The 20,645-nt window shown below is 39.9% G+C and overlaps 2 protein-coding genes across 2 annotated transcripts in view; both read left to right on the forward strand.

Moving 5' to 3' along the window:
* Positions 1 to 2,029, forward strand: part of sult6b1 (sulfotransferase family, cytosolic, 6b, member 1) — a gene marked incomplete at its 5' end in the record, with an annotated part of 106,696 nt that extends 104,667 nt beyond the window's left edge. The window contains one exon of the mRNA XM_079687540.1: positions 626 to 2,029. Coding sequence (XP_079543666.1) covers positions 626 to 753 — 128 coding nt within the window. The 3' untranslated portion in view covers positions 754 to 2,029. The remainder of the gene's footprint in view (positions 1 to 625) is intronic.
* Positions 2,030 to 3,677: 1,648 nt separating this feature from the next.
* Positions 3,678 to 13,030, forward strand: znf365 (zinc finger protein 365). The gene is made up of 7 exons (XM_079687530.1): positions 3,678 to 3,808; positions 5,194 to 5,544; positions 6,912 to 7,234; positions 8,169 to 8,478; positions 9,425 to 9,593; positions 9,845 to 9,891; positions 11,374 to 13,030. The coding sequence occupies exons 2-7, from the start codon at positions 5,204 to 5,206 to the stop codon at positions 11,600 to 11,602; spliced, it is 1,419 nt and encodes a 472-aa protein (XP_079543656.1). The 5' UTR covers positions 3,678 to 3,808; positions 5,194 to 5,203; the 3' UTR covers positions 11,603 to 13,030.
* The last annotated feature ends 7,615 nt before the right edge of the window (positions 13,031 to 20,645 follow it).

Raw genomic sequence — 20,645 nt, forward strand, 5'->3', positions numbered from 1 at the left:
GCCACAGACGGCTTAAAGTTGCCTCCTCTTCCCACTTAGTAAATCCATTATGAAACACAACTTCTACAAAACATTTCAATAAATGTGTGATGGAAGAAGTGCTCAGGTCCTTTGCTTAAGTACAAATGGTAACACAACCTTAAAAATACTCAATTCAAAGTTAATGTCCTGTTTTAAAAACGTTAAATAAATAAAAGTACCGAAGTAACATCAGCAACATGTACTTAAGGTTGCAAATACTTATTGTGCAGAATCGCTCGGAACGTTTTGTGTTAATAGAAATATGATATCATTTGTTTTTTAACATAAACAAATGAGAGGTTTTTTTCGAGACAGAGAGTGAATAAGCATATTTCCCCAAATGTTCAACTGTTTAAATTATTAAAATGCTCAATGAAATGAGGTCTGATATTCCACTATTAATATACGAGAACTTCCGTGTTGCAGATAAGCTTTTTGTTGTTATCTTTACTTGCTTGTAAAGCACTTTGAGCACCAGGAAAAGCGCTATACAAATCAAATGTAGTATTATTATTATTATTATTATTACTTCATTATTTTCAAGCAAATTAACAATAGGTAAAATCAGAGGTTTTAACTGTGAGATATTCGTGTCCCTGTGCAGGCGAGGTGGGCGACTGGAAGAACCACTTCACCCCCGAACAGAGCCGAGAGATGGACGCCGCCTTCAACAAACAGCTGGCAGGAACCAGGCTGGGAGCCAAACTCAACTACCAACGCCACTGCCAGTAGGGAGCGAGGGAGCGAGGGGGGAAGGAAAGAAGGAGGGAACAATTGCATTATGAATGGTTGTTTTATTTACTCCAATCTGTGAACTTTGGTTGAACATTTTCAAATCTTGCAGCTCACAAGCCGGGCGCAAAACCTGCTGTAAAACGAGCAAATTGCTGTTTTATGGATACTTTTTCTTTGTGCTAAGCTAACTTCGCTATATAATAAGAGTTTACATTTTCTAATCTTACTCTCCACCAGAAACCAGTCCTTGCGACACCTTAGGAGCGGCAACATTTGGGTTCACTTGAAGTTAATCTGTGCACTAAACACAAACAATCTGTGAATAAAAAACTGTTCTCAAACACTAGAGACACACTGCTCATCGACACAGGAGACATACAAGAAATATATCTTCTGTGGGGAATAAAGAACATGCATTCAGATGCTTTCACACACATACAAATAGATTTTAACATCAGAAAGTGCACCTGAACATCAGCAGAGTTTGGGGTTTGTGTGTGCAGCTCTGCAGGTACTTCATATTGATATGAAATGCTAATCTGTGCAGCACATTTCATATACCAAAGCAACACAAACAAGCTATATAAAAAGTAAATTGTACAATACGAAACAAATAAGACAATTTAAAGATAAGGAATTACAAAAGTGTTTGATCCAGCAATACATTATCATAGTGAAGTGTTAAGGTACTGAAACACATTTTCATTCACCTTAATGCTTTTAGGATGTAACATGTGTTGCACCCAGAATAAAAAAATGAAAGAGACATACAGCAATACCATTTAAAAATGCACATATAATTAAAAAAACATGATTGTCACACAATGAAAGTGGACCAAGGTAATACAATCCTGATGGTGTTTTCTGACATGCTTTAAAAACGTGCTTGCAACAGTTTTTTTTTTTTTCAGCCCATTCCTGTTGGCTCTGATTCAGGTCCGTATTCAGTCACACCAGAGATGATCAGATTTACTGGGTGTGATTGTATTCAGCAGCTAAAATCAGGAGCACATGAACGTTACTCCTCAGGTTGTTTTACTATGTTTAAAAAACACATTTAACATTTGAATCATTGTCAAACTGGCAGCTACCGGTCTGAACTCGTGGGAAAACGCACGTCATTCTGGTTTTTGAAATTGTGGCTTTTATACAACTTTGTGAATACGGGCTTTTATACATTTGCACAATCACTGTTTATTCTGTATGGTTATTACATAGGGTGCATCACTGCACATGATCACGATGAAAATAAAACCCTTTTCCAGACCACTTACTTCATCTCCATTTGTTTGACTCCATCTCTGCTGCTATGAACATAATAGGGACAGAAGTGGAACGCAGGAATACGAGGATGTGTGTCCTTCCTTTATAACTAGTTTGCTATGCCCTATTGCAGGGGTGTCAAACTCTTGGCCCGTGGGCCAAATCCGGCACTTCACTTCATTGTATGTGGCCCAGAAGAGCTTGCAAAGAGTATACTACGTTTATTATAAGGTTACGTGCTGCTTTACAGGATCACGTTGCCCATAAACTACATGTCCCACAATGCATCTCATTTTGAGAAAAGCGTACTGAAGAGACTTGCAATTACTTGCAATTATTTGCCCTAGACTTCTGCTTTTAGACATAGTCAATTATGAAGTTATTACCCGATCAGATAATAATCCAATGCAGAGGAAATATTGTAAAATAATATATTATTTTATATATATTATGTATATTTATCTGTGTATATTTATATAGTCATACAGGCTACTACAGTGGACAGCTTTTCAAAAGGTGTTTTCTTGTATATGCATGGGTTTTGATGGCATAGTTGCACCATCAGCCACTACATAGGACCTTATTGCATCATCCCATACACTGCCACTCAGTGGAAACTCAGTGTAAGTGCATGATACATTTCTCCAAACCAAGAGGAACGACAGAAAGCCAGATGGACCAAGTCACCTGCCGATATCCTTCCAATAATCCTTTTATGGAAAGCGCCCCCTGCAGGTATAAAACATTTGGTGACATCAATTAACAACTAATGAATCATATAATTAATAAATAGTCAAAGTATTGATTTTATGTTCGCAGGAAATTATGATTATTCACCTGTCCACTAAAGTGGACGTCATGCATCACTGGCTATAGTTACTACAATTCATACTGTTACTGCTACTGTTCTTCTTGAAAATACTTCATCTGCAATATCTTTTCCGGCCTTAAATCAATATACTTATGTTATTATAATTAAATTTTAAGTTTGCACATCTTTATTTCTCATTTTTTCCAAATGTACAAGTTTTCAGTTCAGACTTTAACGACTTAAAAAAAATCCTGAGTGAGGCTTTCTCAATTCATGCATGAAAGGGTTAAAGTTACCACCGGCCCTTTGAGAGCAACCATCATTAAAATGTGGCCCACGATGAAATTTAGTTTGACACCCCTGCCCTAATGTGTTATATAGACCAGTACCACTAAGAACTTTATGTATGTTTAGATAAATATAATAATGCTATTGCTGAAAGATAATTCAAAATGATAAGTGTTTAATTTCCGCAAGAATAAATGCAAAGTATGTAAACACACTCATGATATTTTATCCCTATATTTCACCATTACACTGCCGATTTAAGACTTGTTTTTTTACAGGCAATACAATTACATATTCTAATTGTATGATATTATGATTGTTCAGGTGCAATCAAACACTCCCAATTGGTCATTATTAGGTAATATAGTATTGTTAAGGTTAATATAAATATACAATATTTTAAGGGAACAATACTATAACACAAGATTTGACAACACCTCCTTTATCGAGTAGAACCTAAAAGATTACAAAAACTCAAATAAATCTTTAAATTCAATTAAAATTCCAACCGGAAGTGCTTCATACTACTTAGAGTAAATACCATTATGTTTTCCTCTGAAAGAGCTGACCGGAAGTTGTGTCATTGTTGATGTGATGCTAACTTAACGGCTGGTCCACCGTTAGTCTCGTGAATGGATGACATCATGCTGTCGGTCTCCATCTGCGACATGACACCTGCAGACACTAACGGTGAGACGTTATTATTTACAACCTGCCGTTAAACCGGTAAGAGCGACGCGTTCACGGTTTTCTGTTTACATAATGATTCACAGAAGTGTTTCTGTTAGCTAGCATGCTACTGTAGCCTCAGTGAAAGCACCCAGGTAGAGCTAGTGAAGCTAAAGATGCTAAAGATGGAGGTGAGAGGAATTCACCTGTTAGTCTTATTAAAATGGGAAATAAAGGGACATTTTCCTTTTTTGATGAGGAGAACACCTGCTTGCATCCATGTTGGGAACATTTCCAAATCAATGTAATGCTACATGATGGTACATTGATTTAATTAAATTAATTATGTTATCAACTAATTAATGCCACATCTGGTCATCTTTTTTTTTACTACAGGCTATTTTAACACCTACATTTGAATGCATGAGTGTTATTGATCTAATGATATTATATAATAGTGTAACAATCACAGGTGACACAGCCTACTGTAACACGAGACAGTAGCTACAGTGTAGTTATGGCAATGAATATCTTAAGTGCCAGTCTCCTTCAACAATGCAACATAGATATATATCAACATAAAGCAATGAAAATAGTGCAAGAAGAATAAGATGAGCTAAATACATAATGTTACATAAAAAATACTCTACAAGGATAACATATTGGTTATTGTAGTAATTCATAAATATGTGAAGTGCAAACAGATGGACACTTAACGTTAAAAAGACACTTCACAGATCCCAGGAGTTTAGCAGTCTAAAGGCCAGTGGGATAAAACTGCCCCTTATTTTTAGCATCGTTAACAGTTTCAATGCATGACTTTTTCTTGTAAACACAGGCTTTCATTTAGGGACCATCAATACATGTTACCTTTGAATTGCATAACACCAATGTTACTTTCAGTATCTGCCTTCTAACGTTTTTGTATAGGCAAAAACTATGCCAAACAAGTTAAATTAAATGTTTCATATTTTTCAGTAGTTAGTTTCCATGTCATGAGAACCAGTAACTCCAAATAAAGCCGAATTGACACACCCACTTTTTATTGGATTTTACTCCCATTTCTTTCTTATATCGACATATTTATTTTAATTGAACACTCTTGGATTATTTCAATAGCTCCAATATTATGTGACCTAATGACCCCAAATCCCACTGGACAATTAGGACACCCCTCTTTGAGTTGTGGGCCGACACAACTTAATATTATTTACATTTTTGTTCTGACGGCCGTTCAGCTACATGTATGTTGGTAGTTTTGTTTGCACTGATAGCAAACATGTTCCTCTGGTCAGAAGCCCCTCCTGTGTTTTTGTTTGATGGTTGTGGGCCAAAATGCAGATTTTCTGTCCCAGTCCAGCCCTGATCGAGTCCCTCTCTTGAGTAACTTCCTCTCTGTGTTGCAGGTGCAGAGTGATGCAGCAGAAGTTGTGCTCCAGAGGTTCTGGTTCTTTCCTCTCGGAGAGGAACGGCCAGGCCTGCGGTGCCTCCTCTTCCTCCTCCCCCTCCTCCCTGCCGTTCCGCTGCCCCCGCTGTGGAGAGCAGGAGCGTTTCCGCAGCCTGGCCTCGCTCAGAGCGCACCTGGAGTACCGCCACTCGTACTGCTCGCCGGACGTGACCAGCGGCGGCTTCAGCATCACCGGGAAGCTCCCCGACCCGTTAACAGCATCGATCCCGTGGCACGACATGAGCCTCCCGACCCGCAGGGGGCAGCAGAGACCCCCGCACGTTCGCTCCCTCAGCGACAGCAGAGACAGGTATATATATTTGTATTTGCACGTTGTTGGCATACACACAGAGATGGCAAAATTACACACATCCTTTACTCGAGTAGAAGTACAAATACTCATGTTTAAAAATACTCTGGTAGAAGTACTGACTAAACTTCTTTACTCAAGTCAAAGTACAGAGGGCTTTGAAATGTACTTCAGTAAAAAGTACCCATAACTAGCAGCTGTTTTAAAGAGTACCTGACCTCCCTTTATATTAATAGAACAATAATGTCATTGTTAGCTAATGAATGTTTCCATGCTGAACAACGGCAACATGACAACGTTTTCATTGGTCCCTCTTCTTTAGAGAAGACCAGGAAATGATGGATACACGGATCGTGTTCAAATCAATAGGCACGCAATGACTCTAAATAATAATGATCACACCACCAAGCACACATTCAGACTAAAGGAACCAGCCTGTTTGGAAAATGAGAGAAGTAGAGAGTACAGGTATTTGGGTTCAAAATGTAAGAAGTAGAAAGTACAGGTATTTGTGTTCAACATGTAAGAAGTAGAAAGTACAGGTATTTGTGTTCAACATGTAAGAAGTAGAAAGTACAGGTATTTGTGTTCAACATGTAAGAAGTAGAAAGTACAGGTATTTGAGTTCAACATGTAAGAAGTAGAAAGTACAGGTATTTGTGTTCAACATGTAAGAAGTAGAAAGTACAGGTATTTGTGTTCAACATGTAAGAAGTAGAAAGTACAGGTATTTGTGTTCAACATGTAAGAAGTAGAAAGTACAGGTATTTGTGTTCAACATGTAAGAAGTAGAAAGTACAGGTATTTGTGTTCAACATGTAAGAAGTAGAAAGTACAGGTATTTGGGTTCAACATGTAAGAAGTAGAAAGTACAGGTATTTGTGTTCAACATGTAAGAAGTAGAAAGTACAGGTATTTGAGTTCAACATGTAAGAAGTAGAAAGTACAGGTATTTGTGTTCAACATGTAAGAAGTAGAAAGTACAGGTATTTGGGTTCAAAATGTAAGAAGTAGAAAGTACAGGTATTTGGGTTCAACATGTGAGAAGTAGAAAGTACAGGTATTTGTGTTCAACATGTAAGAAGTAGAAAGTACAGGTATTTGTGTTCAACATGTAAGAAGTAGAAAGTACAGGTATTAGTGTTCAACATGTAAGAAGTAAAAGAAAAAAGTCGTCAGAAAAATAAGTAGTGGAGTAAAATACTGATACCAGAAAAATGTACTTAAGTACAGTAACGAAGTATTTGTACTCCACTTTTGTTCTTGTTCTGTTATAACGCTTTGTGTGGAATGCTTTGACAATACTATGTTTAAAATGTGGCCATGCCAATAAAGCCCCTCTGTATTGTATTGTATTGTATTGACAGCGGGTTCCTCCCCTCCTACGGCTCTGTGAGGAGGAGAACCCAAAGCGTGGGGGTTGGGACGCAGGCGGAAGAGGAAGAGGAGGATGATGATGAAGAGGATGATGAAGAGGAGTTTGGGTCAGATGACGACGATGTGGGAGATGATGATGAGGACGAAGGTGAAGAGAAAAACGGAGGTAGAAATGACGGAGATGTTAAAATGTCCATTAAAAAGTCAGACACTTGCCCCCACCGTCTGAACCACCAGCTGTTCCACCCTCCTGCTCCCCTCGCCCCCCCGCCCTACCCCAACCTGGACCTGGAGCTGGACCTGGAGCTGGTCGGTGCGTTCAGCTTTTCTAACTTTTTGGAGCAAAGATTTGTTTATTGATCCAAGGATAACTTATAGTACAATCACAGCGACTGCAGTTGGAAATTGAAATAATTTAAAACAGATTAGCCATGTAAACGGTTTATAAGGAATAATAGTTTTTGTCCTGCACATTGTGTAAAATTATAATCGACAGAAGTTTCTCAAATGGCTGAAAAATGCTTTTGATTTGTATTTTCGGCACCTTTAACACAGTACACTCTCCTGTCTCCTGTCCTGTCTCCTGTCCTGTCTCCCCTCTCCTGTCTCCTCTCCTGTCCTGTCTCCTCTCCTGTCTCCTCTTCTGTCTCCTGTCCTGTCCTGTCTCCCCTCTCTCCTCTCCTGTCTTGTCTCCTCTCCTGTCTTCTCTCCTTTCTCCTCTCTCCTCTCCTGTCTCCTCTCCTTTCTCCTCTCTCCTCTCCTGTCTCCCCTCCTCTCCTGTCTCCTCTCCTTTCTCCTCTCTCTTCTCCTCTCTCCTGTCTTCTCTCTTGTCTCCTCTCTTGTGTCCTCTCCTGTCTCCTCTCCTCTCCTGTCTCATCTCTCCTCTCCTCTCTCCTGTCTCCTCTCCTTCTCCTCTCCTTCTCCTCTCTCCTGTCTCCTCTCTCTTGTCTCCTGTCTTCTCTCTTGTCTCCTCTCCTGTGTCCTCTCCTCTCTCCTCTCCTTTCTCCTCTCTCCTCTCCTGTCTCCTCTCCTGTCTCCTCTCTCTTCTCCTCTCTCCTGTCTTCTCTCTTGTCTCCTCTCCTGTGTCCTCTCCTGTCTCATCTCTCCTCTCCTGTCTCCTCTCCTGTCTCATCTCCTGTCTCCTCTCCTTCTCCTCTCCTGTCTCCTCTCCTGTCTCCTCTCCTTCTCCTCTCCTTCTCCTCTCCTCTCCTATCTCCTCTCCTTCTCCTCCCCTGTCTCCTCTCCAGATCAGAACCAGTACTCCGGTCTGCAGACAGCAGCAGCCTCAGCAGCGGTGCGTCGTCGCCTGGCGAGTCTCCTTCGCGCCGCCGACAGCACGATGCAGCGTCGCCTCGCCAAGGTGAGCACGGAACTGGCTCAGACGGACACGCAGCTGCTGTGTGAGCGCGCCCACTCGCAGCACCTCGCCCAGGAGAGGCAGGAGGTGGCCGACAGAGAGCGGTCGCTGAGCCGACAGGTGGACGTGGCCGTCATGGTGATCGCAGCGCTGAGGGAGCAGCTGAACGCCTCGGAGAACGAACTGGAGCGACAGGAGAGGTAAACGTGATCAGATATACTACTGCATATATATAACCTTTATTTAACCAGGTAAAGACTCATTGAGATTAAAATGTCTTTTCCAAGAGCGACCAAGAAGGGCAGCATGAACAAAGTTACAACAGATAAAACACAGACAATACAGGCAGACGAATACAGCTGTAAAACACAAATACAACAGCACATTAGAAAGTCAATATGCAAAAGAACATTTCAATTTTGGGATATACGCATATTCAAGTGAAAGTCTTAATTGTCATACGCACAGCAACAGTGTCAAAGTCAACTTTATTGTCAATCTTTCAGTTTGTGTGTACAGACAGAGAGATCGAAATACTGTTTCCCAAATCAAATCAAATCAACATTTATCATAACCCCAAATCACAAGGAATGCCTCAAAGGGCTATACAAAGCAAAGACAAAAACAAAATACAAACGTCAAACCATAACGATTATAAAAACTTGGATAAGTCAACGTAAAATGTGCTATTTTGCTACAATCTTTAATAACAACAACTGTGTGAAAGTATTTACTTTACAATATATACTAGTGTATTAAAGATGTTATTGATATTACTAGTATTTCATTAGATTTCTGATTTCCATGTGTGCAGTCCACTTTATTTTTCTCTTGTGCTCCACATGAACTGCTCACTGACCCAGTGCTGTATTTGGATAATCATTTGTGTTGTGGGGAGTACTACTGCATATGTTTGAATGTAGCATTGTGCTTGTAGGAACATTAACGTCTTATTATAATATAATTTAATAATACTTGTACATGTTGATTTAGGGCTGCATCATTTGGAATAAATAACTGACTGCGATTACTTTTGACTAATTGCAATATGAATCATGATATAATATTATTTGTGAATTAGAATCAGAAAAAAACTAAATGAACTGCTCATCGACCCAGTTTTTCGATTTCATTTCGGTTTTCCAGGGAGGTGATAACGATCCAGAAGTTCCTGGAAGCGGCGGCTCGACAGGAGACGTGCGGTAAAGTCCGGATCCAGCACTTCATCGAGAATCTGCTGAGACGCATCGCTCTGGCCGAGAGGCTGGTGGAGTATTACCAGGAGAACAGCCCGCAGCAGTGCAGCCACTACAAGGTACAGCAGGGCGGAGGAGAAATAAGTACTTCATAGGGACCTTTTCTGGGTAATAAGCACTTTTGATACAAATTATCAAATTGTCCCGATGATAATAATAAAACCTTTGTTATTTTAAAATAAAGACACTGTATCTTTATTTTGTGTTAATCCTAAATGTAACGGCGTATTTTCTGTTTGTATTTAGTTTGTCTTGTATCTGGTTGTGTTAAAAAAAACTAACCTTTGACCTTTTTCTGTGTCCTCATCAGTACCAGCAGCCCAGTGAACACACACCTCACAGGATCACTAAAAGCAGGTGAGAAACTCCACACTGATGCTGTTCATCCCTCAAACTCAAACTGAATGAGTTTAAAATCTCCAGAAGTAAAAAGCTAATGTTGGGCTATAAAGGAACTACAGCACGGTCACATGACTTCACGTCACCACCGCTAAGCTAAAGGAGGCTAATGTTAGGCTATAAAGGAACTACAGCACGGTCACATGACTTCACGTCACCACCGCTAAGCTAAACGAGGCTAATGTTGGGCTATAAAGGAACTACAGCACGGTCACATGACTTCACGTCACCACCGCTAAGCTAAAGGAGGCTAATGTTGGGCTATAAAGGAACTACAGCTCGGTCACATGACTTCACGTCACCACCGCTAAGCTAAACGAGGCTAATGTTGGGCTATAAAGGAACTACAGCACGGTCACATGACTTCACGTCACCACCGCTAAGCTAAACGAGGCTAATGTTGGGCTATAAAGGAACTACAGCACGGTCACATGACTTCACGTCACCACCGCTAAGCTAAAGGAGGCTAATGTTGGGCTATAAAGGAACTACAGCACGGTCACATGACTTCACGTCACCACCGCTAAGCTAAAGGAGGCTAATGTTAGGCTATAGAGCAGTGTTTCTCAAACTTTTTCACACCAAGGACCACTTAACCAATAAAAAAACACTCGCGGACCACCTCACTCCACAAATATCCAAAACACATCGTTTTTCGAGCAGATTACAAATCGCCTGAAAATGGTACAAACAGGTGACGAAGGTGTTGCGCTGGGCTATATCATGAAATCGAAAGTGAAACTTAAGCTCGTTCCATTGCGGAGATATTCCCGCGAGAGTGCGGAAAACTTAAATGGAATTATTTATTTAAAATGTTACCAATATACTCACGGACCACTAGGGGGCGCTCACGGACCACCAGTGGTCCGCGGACCACACTTTGAGAAGCACAGCTATAAAGGAACTACAGCTCGGTCACATGACTTCACGTCACCACCGCTAAGCTAAAGGCGGCAGATAACCAAAACACATTAAAAAAAAACATTGACTTCAAGATTAAAGAACAAAATGTGCTAAACTGCTGACTCATTCCTGCACCACTCTATAGGTTATTATCAGAAGTATCTTCAGGGTCCCAGCTGATCCTTAAAAAGTCTTAAAAGTCTTACATTTACTTTTTGATATTCAAGGTCTAAACATTTCGAAAAAGGTCTAGAATTTTAGGAAGGGAGGAATTACATTTGATCTTAGGCAGGATCTTGTTTGTTAATGTGAAGGCAGTCATGTTGGGTTGGCAGTTGGCACTAAATATGTCCCGTTATTCAAATGCAATAAAACTCAGTAACGGTTTATACTGTTTTCTAGTTCATCGATTTTTTTGTATTGATATTATTTTTCCCTGTTAGAGGGGTCTTAAAAAGGTCTTAAGAGTCATTCAATTTGTACTTGAAAAATGTGCAGATACCCTGATGTTAATTGAAATAAATCTGACATTTGCAGGTCAGCGGGGGGTCAGCTGTCGTCCTCCGGTCTCCATGACCACAGGACCCACTCCCACTCGTCCTCCTCGCAGTTTGGGGGCCGTCCTCTGTTCTCCCGAGCGGGGGGGGCGGCGGAGCGGGAGCACCGGGAGCGTCTGGCTCAGTCGTCCCGGCTCTTCTGCCGACCCGAGCACCGAGACGACATCTGGAACCACCAGCGGCGCCGCTCGGCCGGGTACGAGGCGTAGAACTGTAGAGCAGCGGTTCCCAACCTTTTTCAACTCCGGGCCCACTTAAGAATCTAAAAAAAAGTTTTCGTGGCCCACATTCAACCACAAACAATAGAGTGGTAGAGTGACGCGTCCTAAAACCCGGACGTGAGTTAGCATTTGACCACTTCCTGTTCCCTCGTCTCAGAGCCAGTGGGATTTCTCTATAGGATTTTGGAAAATAGGTGGAAATAAGGTTTTTGAAGAGTTGACGTGTCTGAAAAACGATGGTTGTTAACAAGTGGCTGAATAGGACTTCAGAAGTTGTCGAGGACGCTAAACAAGTACAAACCACAGACTGTCTGTGTCATGGAGAATACAGTCGCTGGTTTATTTATGTCTGTAGGTTGTTGTTGTGAGTGTGGACGGTCGGAGCATATACTGCGTTAGCTTAGCCGATCTCCATTCAGAAGACACGCATTTTTAAAGGTTTTTCGCCTGCCGTCTGTCTGCAGACTTGTCAAAGCATTAATTCATGGTTTTTACTAACCGGTATCAGTATGTTGTTACTTCGGCATCATTTAGAAACGTGTATTACAATTAAATCACGGTCAAATATGTTCATCTTGTTGTAGTTGTAGCCCCCTTGCCAGCGATTCTCTCTCTAGTTTAGCATACTCAGCCCGGTTGTTGGCCCGAAAAGATTCTCGATTTTGGAGAGCCAGAAAACTGTGAAAAAGTACCCGCTAGCCGGAGCTAGCGGTAGTGGAAAAGCAACCAAAAACGGGCCGGGCACGGCACGCTTAAACCGTGCTACGTGCTGCAGTGGAAATGCGCCATAAGTTTGTTTGCCCCTGTTCTGCTTGAAAGCAAGTACCATTTAGAATCTGTATGTTTGAATGTCGATCTTAAGTTGGCGTGACGTTGAAGTCGCTGTAGTTCCTTTATAGCATAACGTTAGCATTTTTGCTTCTGGCGATTAGATTTATGATTCGAAAATGATAAAAGTAGGGTAGACATGTGGAGATTATCCGGCTGAACAAAACGTACATTTATCAAACAGGTTCGTTTTCCACAGACCTTATTTTTTACAATATTCCATAATCCTATGGAGAAATCCGGTTGCTTTTTTGTCGAGGGAACCAGCAGCTTACTTCCGGGTAAATACGTCATCCCTGCACCACTCTATACGGAGGCTAAATAATGTTCTGATTGGTCAATTCAGAACACGTGACACGTTATAAATCCAGTAGAACAGACCGCTGTCAAGGACTGTAATGACCGTTGCTAAGGACTGTAATGACCGTTGCTAAGGAGGATCGAGAAACAGAAAGGAAAGGAGGTTCTAATATAACAAAATCTTAATAATGAAATGTTTCCACACAAATCATAATGTTTTGCAAATTATTTGGCGGCCCACTTGCAATGCGTTGGGAACCGCTGCTATAGAGGAACACGGGGGGGGGGGGGGGGGGCTCCAGGCGGTAAAACTTTATTTAACAACGACTCTATTCCAGCTTGGTAACCTATGGAAAAGTACATCAAATTCACATGCTCTTAATCAGCTTCAATCATTTATGTTTCATTCACTTTTAGTTTAAACTAGAATAATCTCAAACCTGGCATAAACAAAGCTTTGAAACGGCATTTAAAAATGTTTAAGAAGGACAGCAGAAACACAAAATAAAGTAGCTCTCTTGTAAGTCCTAAATCCAAAATGTGCACGATTTACCTTCAAAGATTATACTAGATTTGTTGATCTGGAGAGAAATGATCTTTAAAAACATTGATAATATGTCAATCATAAGGTTATTGTTCTTGGGCAGCTGCATCAAAAACTTCACAGTTATTGGTATAAGAATAGAAAAATAAAAAAAAGCGTTTAAAAATAAGGTACAATATGTATATTCAAATGTTTTCAATCTGATCTGAAAATATACATTTCTTGTACTTAACTTCACAGATTATTTGACATACATGTGTGTATTAGACTTGCGCCTCATAAATGATGCAATTGATTACATTTTATAATAAATAGAGAAGAAAGTTGGGCTGTACCACTTTACAATAAGACTACCCTTATAAAGGGTTTACGAATAGTTTGTAATTCATTTATTAATTAGGTTGTGAACACTTTATAAATCATTAATAAGCTTTTACAAGACATGAGATAAACAGGGCAACTGTGACCGGTTATTGCCAAATAGTGAGCCCACATTTATCTGTAGCTACTGCTAAGCCTTATATTGGCCACCTAGCTTACTTCGTGTTCTTCATCAGCCAGCATCCTTGGTATCTGTTGCTCACTGAGTTGATTCTCGCTAAAGGCGCATTTCCACTGCAGGGCCTCGCACGGCTTAGTACGGTATAGCTAGGCCTCGTTAGGCCAGACTCACTTTATGCTGCGTTTCCATTACAGTTTAGGAACTGGGGCAGTAACTATAGTAACGCAGTGTAGGCGGAGCCGTGACGTCATCTTCAATGCGAACCACAAAATCAACATCAGCCGTTAGCTGTTAGCACTCAGAGCTCACAGCTCCTCATATCTGTTCAGAAACTAGACAACAGTTAAACAAGTACAAACCACATACTGTCTGTGTCATGGAGAATACAGTCGCTGGTTTATTTATGTCTGTAGGCCGTTGTTGTGAGTGTGGACGGTCGGAGCATATACTGCGTTAGCTTAGCCAAGCTCCATTCAGAAAACACGCATTTTAAAAGGTGTTTCGCCTGCCGTCTGTCTGCAGACTTGTCAAAGCATTAATTCATGGTTTTTACTAACCGGTATCAGTATGTTGTTACTTCGGCATCATTTTGAAACGTGTTATAATTAAATCACGGTCAAATAAGTTCACTTGGTTGTAGTTGTATCCCCCTTGCCAGCGATTCTCTCACTAGTTTAGCAAACTCAGCCCGGTTGTTGGCCCGGAAAGAACCACGATTTTGGAGAGCCAGAAAAACTGAAAAAGTACCCGTTAGCCGGAACTACTCCTAGTGGAAACGCAACCAAAAACGGGCCGGGCACGGCACGCATAAACCGCGCTGAAGTGGAAAATGCGCCATTAGTAGCCAATAGAAGGCTTAGTCATCTTGCCAAATATTGAGCCTGTGTTGACGTATGAAAACTATGTTAGAACTGGTTTATAATGAATGATTAAAAAAGTGTTTACAACCTAATTAATAACCTAATTATGAAGCCTTTATGAATCCTTTATAAGGTAGTACCCAATAAATGACTCTTATGAAAGCTGCTTGGCTTCAGACTGCGTTACAGGGTCTAAGAACATAATGCAATAAGAGATATTCCTGCAAGGCAACATAACGAGCACATATTAGTAACTACGGAAGTTATATTGCTGTCTTATTACTTACTTACTTTTCCATAGATTATTAAACTGAAATACTGTCAGGTTTTACACCGGGTGCTTTTTCAGCGGGATGTAAGAGTCAGCTTCTCGTCTCATTTGTCAGCACAACGAAATCTCATATTCAGTACAATATAATGATCTCAGTCGTCAGTGATACTTACATTCTGAATCCTCTCCTCCCGTATGTTAGAAAACTTCAGGTAAAAACGTGCTTTTGTATTCATCTCCTGATTTAATTATAGTTATTGAATGGAAACGAGATGATGGAGCGTCCTCTCCACTGGTTCAAACTCTACGACGACACATCCACAGCAGACCTGGGAACAATAAACATTTAACTCAAATGGAGGATGGGTGGTGTTCGCTACATCACGACCAATTCTGATTATTGTACAAAGAGAGAGAAGTTGAATATGTCGGCTTGTAAAATACTTTATTGTGATATTTATATTTTCTGGTCCTGTGGTAGCGAATCACACCCATCCATTTTTATCGGATCTAGACTTATACACCGTCCGCCTGCCACAAATACTCACCACAGCCCCAATTCTGGATTAATCCGCTGCTGAAAGTAGTCCCTTGAAATCTTAATTCTACAACATTGTTCAAATCCGAAATATAAAATGGTCAAAAGAAATTGGACCGCAATCAACAATACCGGTTCAGATGATCATAGAATACCTAGAATATAAGTATTTTTTAATCAAAATGATCGAGAAGTGAAATACATTACATTACATTTAGCTGACGCTGTTATCCAAAGAGACTTACAATAAGTACATTCGACCAACAAGATACAAACTTGAAGAAAACAGAATCATATAAGTGCATCAGGTTTCATAGAGCCAAACATTTCAAGTGCTACTCAACTGGCTTTAGATAAGCCAGTCCTTTATTAGTATATAAGTGCTTTGTTAGTAATTCTATCGCTCGAAGTGGAGTCTAAAGAGATGAGTTTTCAGTCTGAAGAAGATGTGTAAGCTTTCTGCTGTCCTGATTTCAATGGGGAGCTCATTCCACCATTTTGGAGCCAGGATAGCAAACCCACGTGTTTTTGCTGACGGGAACTTGGGTCCCCCTCGCAGTGCGGGTGCAGCGAGCTGTTTGGCTGATGCAGAGCGGAGTGCACGTGCTGGGGTGTACGGTTTAACCATGTCCTGGATGTAGGAAGGGCCAGATCCATTCACAGCATGGTACGCACGTACCAGTGTCTTGAAGTGGACTCTAGCAGTTACTGGAAGCCAGTGAAGGGAGCGGAGGAGCGGAGTGGTGTGGGAGAATTTAGGAAGGTTTAGGACTAGTTAGTTTTAACTACTTAGGGTTATAATAACATTTTCGAATCCTAAACGATATGTATGGAGGTCAGAGAGAAACTATTGGTTTTGGTATTTTTATGGGATTTGTTGACAATAACAAACACATATAACAAAATCAGGCTTTATCAAAGTACAGCATGCCACTAAATCGTGTCCGGAAAGTGTTTTTTTGGTCACTTTACGCAGAGCTGTTTATGCATATTTGTCCACCCAAGAAGCAGTGTGTACATGCAGGTTTATTTGTCCCAGGTCTGCAGGGCGCCACACACAAACGAATGTACTCCTGAGTGAATGTTTAGCTCTGAAGAGACGCCGAGCTTTAGGCGCTCGCTCACACACAAACGGGTGGAGATTCTCCGATCACAAATGAATGACGTCGTATCAACGCTTTCATCCAAAGTGACTTACAGTGCCGTGGAAAAACGCCTACAGTTACATTTGCAGTAATCTCTCGTTCCATAGAGTCATTCCTCTCTCGGTTTCTTTGCACCCATCCAATGATAAGAATGTAAATGTAAAAGACGGTATTCGGTGTCAAATGTATCCTTGCTGTCGTTGGTTTAGGTTTTGTCGTTAATGGATATTTTGTATACAAAGCTATTATGTGTCGTCAAGTGGAAGTAGTAGTCTTACAGTATTCTAACCTGGCACAGTATTCATACCACAGATATTTCCCCCTCTGCTTTTATTTCTATTATTTCTTATATTTTTATAATGGACAGTAATGACGTCATAAAAAGTCATTCAATCTTAGACTGTCATTTGCCATTTTCTCCAAATTTTGTAGGGTTGCTAAAAAAATGTAAGCCAAATGTGTGTCGTCCATTTAGAGAACCAAGTCAGACGATATATTATTTAATATGTTATTGGATAACTACTTAAAAAAAACATTAACCATCATTTTTTATTTGCTTCAAGAGTTTAAAAAGCTGAGGGTACGTGTTAGTTTGGCCAGATGTACTCTCTACTGCTTCTTTTAATCTTATCCGGAAACATCTGGACCTAATAATATTGCAGAGATCCATCGCACTTTGTGAATTGAGGCACTGCTGATGGAAGGCCAGGTGTTGCTGCTGCTGTCCATTTTAAAAACCCTGACATATTGCGAATATTCCGAGAAACACTCAGAATTGTATAAATTAATGAAGTGAATTTACATTAAAAAATCTTTTAAATCTGCGCTAAAAGAAGATGGAATTTCGGGGGAAAACATGATTATTTCTTTCTTTTGTACATTTCTAAACTATTCCTCGTAATTTTAGGACTTTCAGAGAAGTTTTTTCTTATGATTCACATTTCTTTCTCTTAGATTTACCAATTGAATCGAAAGGGAACATTTAATTTTCCTTCTAAATTTCAGATTTTTTTCCACAAAATGGTTGAAAAAAATAAATCTTGAAACGTTTTTTTTCTCTGAATGTTACCATACTCTAGACCAGGGCTACTCAATTAGTTTGGAATGGGGCCGGTTGATGAAAATGATCCAAAGCAAGGGGCCGGGGAAAAGATGGCTTGAAATATGAGCAATCAAACTAAGAGCTTCAGATACAGTAAATACTACAACAGCACAGTGAAGTGCTTATATTGTGTTTAATGAAATCAAAGAACAAGCCCCTCTCTCTAAAGGCCTTTAGAGATCTAAATGGCTCAGAACTCAGTAGGCCTACCTGTGAAGCTCATTTAACCATCAACATCATTTCATTTAATTTAGGTGAAATTATCTAATCATTCACGCAGAGATGCAATCAATGACAGGGTAGCCTAGTAGGTGGGTTCGAAACCAGAGCCCTCAGAAGTTTTCAGGCATTGTGTTTCCCTCTATCTCTCATTGTAACACCCTCTCTGGAATAAAGGCCCTCTGGCCCAAAGAAAATCTTTAAAAAAATAAAAAAGTAGATTACTTTTTAACATTATACACAAAGGGCCAGTAAATATCACCCCGGGGCCGGATTTGGCCCGCGGGCCGCCAATTGAATAGCCCTGCTCTACACGCTCCGTAATACATTTTTAACCTACAATATCCCTAATACTCCTTCTTAGAAATTGGCCTTCCCCAGGTGTCTTTCATCGTGCTCTGAAATTCAGGAAACTATGTTACTGATTTAAACATGTTTCTCTTTGTTTACTGCAGTAAATTGTTGGTTTAAGTGAATTTAGCAGCATGCACTTCCCCCTGACTGCAGATGCTATGGGTTTCTCTGCAGACAGCAGCATAACTCTTGTGTGTGTGATGTATGTGTGTGGAGGAGTGTGTGATTTCTGTCACTCGGTTATAGGTAATATGGTTGAAGATGCATGAGGAAGCCCTACTACTACTACTACTACTACTACTACTACATATGTAGCTGTTGTGTTACTGTGAAAGCATGCTTCTTATGTAGCAAAAAAAGCAAAGTACTTATACTGTTATCTTGTACTACTATGTGTACTTTTGTAGCAGAGCGAGGTCTATTTTAATGGTACAGTATTTGAAGGGAAGTTGCACTAAAGCGACAAATAGCACTTAGCGTGGAGCTGTTGGATTTTAATAAGAAGGGAGCGTCGCAAAGTGGACAATCATCGTGTTCCTGCTCAGCGTTTGGAGGGAATCGAGCTCTGAGGAAGCAGCTGGAGACGTGGGAGAAAACATAACTGAACAAGTGTTATACCTGCGGTTTGATTATGACACTACTACCTTTCTGGCCGTGAGTCGGTAGAGATTAAAGTTAGTTTTTATGTTGTGTAAAAAAATGTTTCCGCGCCACGTTGGAATATCCTCGAGTTCATCATGTTTGTCCGTAGGGATTTCGTTTTGCAGAAGTGATCTCTAGTTTTGTGCCTTCACTGAGAAACTCTGTCGTCTGTATAACACTGTGCAAAATGCAATACTGTGAAGAACTGGAAAACTTTTTATGTTGAAACTTGTCGGTCTGTGAAATCCATCGAAGATTAAAGAACATGACGCCAAGATTATTACTGTGGTTTGTTTTTATTGCCAAGTTATCACTAACATAATGTTACATTAACATTAACATTGCACTGGCTCCTAATTACTTTGAAGAGAGAAAACTAAATGATCTCTGTATAAATTGAAGCGTTAATTTATTATGTGATTATTTATATATCATTTATTTAATTTTCAATGTCCTTTATTTTGTTGAAGTCAACTGAGTTATGATTATTTAATAAAAGATGTGGTTTATTGATCTTACATTTAAATATTGTTCTTCGTGTGTGTGTGTGTGTGTGTGTGTGTGTGTGTGTGTGTGTGTGTGTGTGTGTGTGTGTGTGTGTGTGTGTGTGTGTGTGTGTGTGTGTGTGTGAGAAAAAAAACATAAGGAAGTGATTAACACACAGTTGCTCAGGGGAAAACAGAAATATGTTGAATGTGCATGACTGATATTTATTTGATTACATTTTTGTAAATCTCTTAAAAAATAGGGATTAATTGGCCTTTTTTGCCTCCCCTTGAATTTAAATTAGAAAAAATAAATCTCTGTAATTAATTGTTGTGTTGCAGTAATCACAAATGGCCACTAGAGGTCACTCTCCTACTACAGGACGTCGGGGGATGCTTCTTCTTTTTCAGTGGTTGAGTTGTAAAGTCCTGAGTTCAAAGTATGAAAAGTAAAAGTATTTATTGTGCAGAATGGCTCTTTATCTTTATATGTATATTAAATCATAATTGTTTGGCTTACAAATTGAATGTTGTAGTGTGTTAATGTGGAGCAATTTGTATAATACTTCTTGTACTACCAAGTAGATAAGTAGTAATATTTTATATCATAAAAACACGTCATGTTTGTATTTATGTGTTTAGTAACAAATATCAACAAACAAAAATATTTGAAGTCGTCCTCAAATGTATTGGTTGTGTGTGTGTGTGTGTGTGTGTGTGTGTGTGTGTGTGTGTGTGTGTGTGTGTGTGTGTGTGTGTGTGTGTGTGTGTGTGTGTGTGTGTGTGTGTGTGTGTGTGTGTGTGTGTGTATATGTGTGTGTATATTATATATGTGTGTGTATATTATGTGTGTGTGTGTGTGTGTGAGAAAACATAAGGAAGTGATTAACACACAGTTGCTCTCTCTCTCTGGGACTCCGGGGAAAACAGAAATATGTTGAAGCGGATCTTTTTTATTCCTCTTCACTGACAGCTTCTCTCTGTCTACATGGAGCATCTGTTTCCACAGAACTCAGCCTGAGAACCACTTCCCAAACACATAAAATGAAAAACAATATTTACTTAATATTACTTTAAACAAATCTCACACGAAATAATGCCCTGTTGAAATTATGTGAGAAAAACAATTTCCATCATAATATGCATCTTTAAAAATAAGCATCTGTGTATGGAAGGAGTTTCAATACAAAATAAAGCAGTAAAATGTAATTTGGCGATGCAAGAATGCCTTCAAGTGCTCT

Source organism: Notothenia rossii, assembly GCF_949606895.1.
Source record: "Notothenia rossii genome assembly, chromosome: 6".
Classification (NCBI taxonomy): Eukaryota; Metazoa; Chordata; class Actinopteri; order Perciformes; family Nototheniidae; genus Notothenia; species Notothenia rossii.